At 47.0% G+C, this 8,673-nt stretch overlaps 1 protein-coding gene across 2 annotated transcripts in view; it reads right to left on the bottom strand.

Annotated features, from left to right (window-relative positions):
• The window catches only part of Pom121l2 (POM121 transmembrane nucleoporin like 2), a 7,807-nt gene extending 783 nt beyond the window's left edge, over window positions 1-7,024 (bottom strand). Inside the window, exon 1 of one of the 2 annotated variants that reach the window (XM_021180921.1) lies at window positions 5,327-7,017. In XM_021180921.1, the coding sequence (XP_021036580.1) occupies window positions 5,327-6,654 (1,328 nt within the window). In that variant the 5' untranslated portion in view covers window positions 6,655-7,017. Of the gene's footprint in view, window positions 1-2,312 lie in introns of those variants that run through there. The other variant, XM_021180920.1, reaches the window with a different exon arrangement.
• Between the last annotated feature and the right edge of the window lie 1,649 nt (window positions 7,025-8,673).

The raw sequence follows: 8,673 nt of genomic DNA, 5'->3' as shown, positions 1-8,673 counted from the left end.
CTCCCTCCCTCCCTCCCTCCCTCCCTCCCTCACAAGGTCTTATTATGTAGCTGTCCTAGAACTCATTCTGTAGATCAGCCTGCCTCTCTCTGTGCTGGGATTAAAGACTTCTGACACTATACCCCAATAGTTTTCTCCTTTTAACAAGTGGGTCTTGGAGATCGAGTTCAAGTTGTCAGGCTTGGCAGCGAGTGCCTTTACCCACTTGCCAACCCCTGGCCACTTTTAATTGCTTGTTCCTCCAGAAGAAATCTTTTTCATTTCCTGGATATCTCCCTGTCTCCAAGCTCTATGCTTTTCTGAAACTCAATTCAAGCCTTTGGGAAATCCAGAAGGATTTAAAAAAGTCAATTATTGTTACCTTATTATATGTTTTCTTGAGGAAACCCAGGACACCTCAGCTGTCTTCTGGCTACAGGCACTGTCATGTAAGAGGGTTGAACCCTGAGAGGTGAGGATGGGCTTTGCAATTCCCTGAGGCCATCCAATACACCCAAGCATTAGAAAGGAAATAGCCAATGCTCTAAGGGACCAACTGAGGAAATCCCAGTCAGAGCCTTTTCACAAATTCTGCTCAATAATATTTCCTCTCTTTGGATTTTCTCTTTCCTTTTTTCCTTCTTTCCTTCCTCCCTTCCTTGTTTGCTTTTCTTTCCTTTCCTTCTTTATTTCCTCTCCTTCTCCCTTCCTTCCTTCCTCCCTCCCTCCCTCCCTCCCTTCCTCCCTTCTTTCCTTCCTTCCCTTTCTTCCTTCCTTCCTTTCTTTCTTTCTTTCTTTCTTTCTTTCTTTCTTTCTTTCTTTCTTTCTCTCTTTCCTTCTTTCTTTCTTTCTTTCTTTCTTTCTTTCTTTCTTTCTTTCTTTCTCTTTCTTTCTTTCTCTCTCTTCCTTCCTTTCTCTCTTCCTTCCTTTCTTTCTCTCTCCCTTCCTTTCTTTCTCTCTTCCTTCCTTCCTTCCTTCCTTCCTCTCTCTCTCTCTCTCTCTCTCTCTCTCTCTCTCTTTCTTTCTTAAAAGGTTTCAAGTATCACAGCCCCAGGAGGATGACCTTGAACTTCTGATCCCCTGCAGTGCTGGGATTAGAGATGTATGCTACTGCATGCAGTTTTTCATTGCTGGGGATAAAAAGCAATGGTTTCATGCATTCTAGGAAGACATTCTACTGACTGTTACTCCCCACCCCTCCCCATCTTACATTGTTAATGTTTCTCTGTTATCCAAAAAGTCTCTTACAAACACCCCTAAGTACCCAGTTTCCTATTTTATTTTTTCCTCACAGAGGAGCCAGAGTAATCTAAAACTCAAGTATAGACCTGCTTCTATGCTGCTCAGTCTATTTCCACAGCTACCTGTTGTATTCAGGATGCTGTCTGCATTATATCGTATGGGTTACAGTCATGTCCGCCTGCTTCTGCTCACCATGGCTATCTATACATGACTGTTTTGGAAGAGATCTCAATACGTCTTAGTGACCTTTCTTTCCTGTATGAGCACACGGTTTGCAATAAGATTATCCATCCTGTTACAACAATGCAGGCAGGCAGAATTTGAATTTAGGATCAGCCATGGTCAAAAATAATCCTCTGTCCACTCTCATTTCTAGGCTCTTGTCCCTCGTGTTAGGATCATCAGCTTTTTAACAATTCTATACTAAGTTGTTATTGTTCTTAATAGGAATTGTTCTTGACCACTGAATGACCAGGACCAAGGACTATGCAAGTCATACAGCTATCTCTAGACACTGCAAAGAGCAGTGGGTGGTGTCTAAGGTTTTCTTTCTGTCCTCATTCAGTAAGATAATCAATCTTGGGAATGTCTTTAAAAGTTGAAACTGGACTCAGTGTGTTAAGGCACTTGCCGCACAAGTCTGGGGATATGAGCTCAGTTCCTAAAACTTGGAACCTACATGGGAGAGGGAAAGAAGCTCACCAGGTAATTCCTTGACCTCGACCATGTACCATGACACACGTGCCCATGCACACATTATGCAGTCAAAATATGGAAACCTTTTAAAGTTGAAACAAGTCGAAGAACGTAGCTAAATGGTGAAGCACTTGCATTTGTGAAGTCCTAGATTCAAGTTCCAATAGCTCACATATACACAAATAAACAAACACACAGACAGATGAATGCCAACTACCATAGATATTTGGAGTCAAGCATTTCTAACTTTGGTGATTAGAGAGTGAGAAATAGTCACATCTGCAGTCACCAGAGTTTAAAATCTACTCTTTTCTAAGTAGCTTCAGGCAAATTAACATATTCTCTTCTGTTACCTATATGAGCTTGACAGTAATTCCTGTATCATAGACTTTTTTCAACAATATATTTTTATTTTATCATTCAATATGTCAATTACTTTTTCAATTAGATTTTCTCCAAGGTATCCATAAAATAAAAAAAAAAATGTAATGAATGTACCCAAAGAAGCATGGTCCTAGTGTGTGTGGGTGCTAAGAAGTGCTAAGGGAGATATCCAGCTTACTCACGCACTTCCTACAGGCCTGAGAGCTAGAGTCAGCTGAAATGCCTGCTGTTTTCACCCTTTCATGCTTTGTTGCTTGGCCTAAGGGCTTCACGCTCTGCTAACCCTCTTGGAGAGAGATGTGAATATAGAAAGGGTTGATCTGATGAAGCACCAATAAAAAGAAAGTAAAAATGAAATGTCAGGTTTAGTTTCTGTACTTGGGCATTTGTGGGTCCTAGCATGTAGACCATGATGTAGGGACTAGAAAGAAGGCTTCAGCATCCTGGCCATCTTTCTCCCCTGCCTTCCGGCTCCCTGAAAATCCATGCTGTAAGGTCACACTGCAGCTGTGCACTTAGTGGGGAGTCAGCCTTGCAGCCTGAAGCAGTGCTGTTTGGTCCCATCAGCCAAGATGCAGAAGGATTTTTATGCAATTGAAATATGGCTTTGCCAACTTCACACCACTCTTACAGATCACTCTTCCTCCAAGCCCAACACCACACACACCAGAATCTAACAGAATGAGAAGATTACATCTCCGTGAAGGCCAAGTGGAGGGCAGCAAGTGGAGAAGCTAGCAGATAGAAAAGAGAGATCGGCTGGCTCTGATCCTGGAGCCTCCCCTTGCTGTACTGAGAGATGACCTTTCTTTCAGGTCTGACAGGATGAATCTGCATTAGTTAGTCTTGTTCATTGAATTGACCTAATGAAGGATGGGGCTAAGCCACTACCTCTTTGGGGTAAGACTGGATCAACTTCATAGAGAAGGTGGGGCAAAGAGCAACACACAAGGAAATCTTCAGATAATCTTGATCCTCAAGAACAGGATGAACACAGATCAGATCACACCCAAAGACTCAGGAAACCACCAAGGAATGAGCACTGGGAACTGAGAGCATGGTGTCTCTGTGAGATTAAAGACAGGCAAGCACTTCTTAGAGCCCAAATGCAGGGAGGTTAAGATGTAGAATCAACCTATCTTCCCCCAAAGATGCTTGTTATCTTCCTGCCATGACCATTCCTCACATGGAGCTCACAGAGAGGAGTGGGTGGGAAGGGCATCAAAGTTTCTACTCTGCTTCCGCGGTTTTTGTCTTGGGCAGCCCCATTCTTTGCCAGCACTTGATGACATATTGGTGGTTTACCTTCTCGGAAGACTTAGATTATGACACATGAAGGGAACACCTATAGCGTTCACTTTGGGTCTTCGGTATGGCTGTTGTAGAGAGTTGGAAGAGATCAAGACTCTGCTGCAGTGTGATACAGAGAGTGGGCTATTTCTTGTAAGTGTGGTGTTTCCGGGAGCGCCCTGGCTCCCGGTTCCTTAGTGTTTTTGATTTTGTACCAATACAGAATGAAGGTTCCAATGATCTGAAAGGATTTCTCCCCATAGAACCCTGCACAGTTGGAGAGGACAACCCAAAGCCAAGATTGCTACCTGCCTTAATTGCTCCAGGTACAGGGATACTCTGAGCAAAGGGGACCAGGGAGGGGGCCCCAGACATGATCTTTCTTGCAGGAATGCCAGCCAAAGGTGTGATCTGGTTAGGAGGGCCCTGCATACTCTGGTTCCAGCATTGCACAAAGGGAGCTAGGGTGCTTGGGGTCATACTCTGTCTTGTGCCAGAAGTGCTCCTTTTGGGGGCAGCCACAATGACCTCAGGCTCCCCACAATCCATAGGGGTCACTAATCCTCCAAAAGCAAAAGGTCTTGGGGCTGTGCTGCCAAAAACTGAACTGTAGGTCACACTCTGGTGGTTCTGCCTGATAACCCTAAGGGCAGTTGAACTAGCTTTGCTGAGTGGAAACCCAGCCAGAGTACTGCCAAAGCTTGGCTGACTGGTAGCAGGAGTGTGGATAATGGGAGCTGACGATGTCAACTGCCCACAAGCTGGCTGTGTGGTCTTGCTAAGGACCAGTTGAGCAGATGGGGTTGGAGACACACCTGAGTTCTCTGAAAGGAAAGAGGTACTGAAGCTTTGGGCAGGAGCTAGCTGGAGAGAAGATTGCTTTAGCCCATCTATGGCCCCAGGTGAGTGTTGAGAAGTATTTCTTTGGGATGGTGGCAAAAGTGGCTTTGGGCTTGACCCCAAAGATGATGTGAGTGCTGAAGTCACATTGGAGTTGCTTGAGGTCACTGGAGGCTGGTTTGTGGACGATAAGCTCAAAGTTGCCAGAGGGTTGCTCACCTCCTTCAGTGTATCAGTGCTTCTAAGAGGGGATATCTTGATGGCACTAGTAAGAACCTGGCTAAAGATAGTGACCGTGTGTACAGTGGGAATTGTGGGGTGTTGGGAAGGGAAAATTAAATCAGTGGCAGAGGGAAAGTTCTGGGAAGCTCCAAGCAGGAAAGTGCTGCAAGAAGGGACAGAGCAAGAGTTCCCTGTGGTGCTGGTCACTATGTTAAAATCCACACCAGGGTCTTTGGATTTGCTGGCTGGAATGGCAGATGTAACCACACAGGGGGCTGTGGTGGCTAGGCTGTGGAAAAGATGGGTAGAATCGGAACTCAGTGAAGAAGAGGGCTGCCTGGTGGACACAGGAGCTGTCTCGGACATAGTTTGAAGCGGTTTTATACTGCCAAAGATAGGCTTGAAGGTGGGCCTTAAGATACCTGGAGTTGTAGAGGGAGAAGAGCTTGAAGAGGCCTCAGCCATGACAGAAATTCTGGAGTATGAGGCAGTTCTAACCTCAGTACTGTGAACAGGCCCCCAAATAGGTCTTAATGCTAAGTGAGAAGAAGTCTCCACGGGAAGTACAGATGCAGGAAGATGGAGAGTTGGGTTACTCACCACCCCAACCAAAGTGCTTTGTGTGGTGGGTGCTGTAGGTTTAATGACAGATGAGTGTGGGGGCACAGCAGACCTGTGAGCCTGAGGGATTGAAGATGGCCAGGTGGAATCAGTGACTGGTGTTGTGGGAGAGCTTGGAGACGCCTGGGTGGAAGCAATTGAGGGATTTGAGTCTGAAGAGATGCCTTGAATGTGCTCTAACTGTGAGCAGCCGTGTGGGGCAGGCATATTCTTCAAGCTTTCCAGCCGAGGGTTCACGTGGGTCCTAAGAACTGTCTCAGAAGATGACCGAATGAGAGACAAGGTAGGCTGAATTCCAGCCCTCATCTCTGGAATGGAGTCTCTGGCTGTCCCGGTTGTAGCATCTGTGGTTTGGTTGCTCGGCACAGCTTGCCCCTCTAATGCTGGGTCCTCTTCAGTGACAACGGAACCTTGCTGGCAAGGTTTAGTCAGCAGGTCCCTAGGACCAGACTGCAGTAGAGGAATCTCTCCATTTAGCTGTCCAGAGCTGCTGGGCGTGACTGAGAGGTGAGAATTAGGACTTTCTCCTGCTTTTTTCAATGGCCATTCTGGAGTCTGGACTAATGTCCTGGGAAAATGTCTCTTCCAAGATCCTGAGAGCTCTCTAGAAGAACTGTAAGAACTGGTAATAGCATTTCTTTTTGTGCTGGGGGGGCCTCGGGTATGTATGCTGGCCACAAGGGCCACAGAGGAGCAGCTGGCTCTCTTACAATTATGATCTGAGCTCTGGACATGGGGTCTCCTTTTCAGAGACCCAGGCCTGGCCACAAACGAAACAGTGGCCCCACTTTTCAACAGGGGCTTAAAGGCGGACCATACGGTGGCCGAATGCCTTTGGCTGTCGGAGCTGTCCGGGAACAGTGGCTCTTCCCACCTGGCTCTGCCCTTCCTGCACTGGAGGAGGGCCCTCAGCACCGGATCCTTTCCACAGGGCCCTGGTGGCTCCTCGGAAGGTCCCGCGGAGTTCACCACTCTTGAGGCCGGGAACAAGGGCCGTGGTCTCCGCTCAGGAGGCGAGATCTTGACTGTCACCGGACTCCATGTGGCCCGAGGGTGACGAAGGGACCAAATATTACGCTTCAGGTAACTTTCCCACCAGTCTGAAGGAAGAGAGCCCATGATGGGGTTCTGTGGCCTCTTCATGGGGAAGCGCCTCCAGGCCTCACTGACGAAAGCTGTAGGGTTGGCGGGATCCCAGTTGGGCGGCCTCCGGGCCGGCCTGTGTCTCCGAGCGGGCTGGGCGCGGTGGACATGCTGCACACGGTGGACCTGGTAGAGGGGCCTAGCGGGTCGGCGGCTCGCAGGCTTCTCCCCTGAGTCTGCGCGCCCCTGTGCTGGGGACCGCGGCGAGGACCCCGCTTTGCCCAGGTAGCTGCCCATGCTGAGAGGCGCGGGCGGGCGGTGACTTCTAGCCCCGTTTCAACCTCGGCGGAGGCAGCCGAATCCAAGCATCCGCTGCTCGAGTGACGGTTGGGCCACGAGCGCCAGAAAAGCGCGAGGGAACTGGGGAGCTGGCGACACGCGGGCCTCGGCAACCACGCTCTGGGATCTGCGGTCTGAGCACCACACTGGCAGAGCTCACGGGGGCTCGGTGTCTAGCGTCCAGGCAGGACCCGGCCTTGGACCTGGATGCGCATTGGTGCGCGTCCCAGTTCCCCAAACTCTGAGCTGGAAACGACTCTGGGTGATTTGAATCCTTTCACCGTTTCACCGTACGAGGGAACGAGGGAACGAGTGGGTGTGCTCGAGAGGGCACAGGAGAAGAGGACGATGGAACTGTTTAGGCAGGCTATAGGGCATTGTGACTTGTCAATGGGAAAGGCAGCAGCCGGCTGAGGTAACGTCTGTGAGTTCTATCAGGGCCTCCTTCCTCATGGCCAAACCCAGCATCGTACTTTCAGCGGATAAAGTCAGGATTTGTTACTTTGCACCCTGGCGGGAAAGGGTCTATTTAGAAGACACTTGGAGCTCCTCTTCCCGATCAAACCTCTATTCACTTGCAGAATTAGTGTGTTAAACAAGTTGATAGGAGTTGAAGGTGAAACTGACTTCTTAGGGGATACAGAGAGTTTCACTCTACACCCCTATGCTGGCCAGCTGACCAAAGTATCAAAGAACTCTGCCTGGCCATGAGCTAGAATCTTACATTTCACCCAAAACAAAACAAGTAGCTAACCAAGCACTTTCTCAAAACAGTATGACAAGCAAGATGGCCAAGTCTGAGCATGCACTTGGTGGAAGGAGTGAGCTAACTCCCACAAGTTGTCCACTGAGCTCCAAATGCACAATATAGCAATAGCATGCGCACGCGCGCGCGCGCACACACATACACTGTATACACGAATGTAATTTTTAAAATTGTAAGTAAGGTGGAGAGCCTCTCCATGAGCACACGAAAGTACCCCACACATCCACAGAGCTACTGTAAGACATTCAGGAAATATAGAAAATATGAACATCTATGTCTCAACAATAGAGCATCTATCTACAAATGTGAAACAGTTCTAGAAGTTCACACTGAGATGCCCCTAGCATGTAAGGAGGGTAGGAATAAATAGGGGTGTATCCAGCTATTAAGTGTCCCCAGGAGGTGGTTGCATAGAGAAACTGGGGAAGGAGGTGAACTAAAATTTGAGTGAGGATGACTGAATGCTACATACGTTTAAAATGTATACTGACAAAAACATTCAATTGTAGGAGTTCACCACACATGTAACAAAACAGAGTTCGAAAATCCACAGGAATGATTGCTGGTTGCTTAAGACTGGGCCAGAAGGAAGAATAAAGGAGAGGACAGAAAGGTAACAGCATAATGATTTGTGTATTATTGTTGTTATCTTTTGTTTTGTTTTTGGTTGGTTGGTTGGTTTGGTTTTGGTTTTGGTTTTTGGTTGTTTTGTTTTGTTTTGTTTTTGAGACAGTGTTTCTCTATGTAGCCCTGGATGTCCTAGAACTCACTCTATGTTGACCAGGCTGGCCTTGAACTCACAGAGACCTACCTACCTCTGCCTTCTGAGTGCTGGGATAAAAGATGTGCACCATTGCCCAGTTGTTGTTATTTTTTTAAGTAGTAAAAATTGACTATTGGGATTTTTTTTTTTAAAGATGTGACACTGCTGTGTTGCTCAGAGTGGTCTCGAACTTGTAATGATCTTGCATCACCCTCACAAATGGTGGGATAATAAGTGTGTACCACTATGCACAGCTGCACTGAAATTTCTTTAACACCTTATAATAGGGGTTTAGAATTACATTGTTTAACTTGAAAAGATGTGGCAATTTTATAGTATTCATTTTGTCATCAATTTCTAAATCCATTCTGGTTTAAAAATATAGTAATTAAGAAACCATGAAGCATATGTATATATATATATATATATATATATATATATATATATA

This window comes from Mus caroli, chromosome 13 (genome assembly GCF_900094665.2).
Source record: "Mus caroli chromosome 13, CAROLI_EIJ_v1.1, whole genome shotgun sequence".
Taxonomy (NCBI): Eukaryota; Metazoa; Chordata; class Mammalia; order Rodentia; family Muridae; genus Mus; species Mus caroli.
This window is presented reverse-complemented; position numbering and strand designations above follow the sequence as displayed.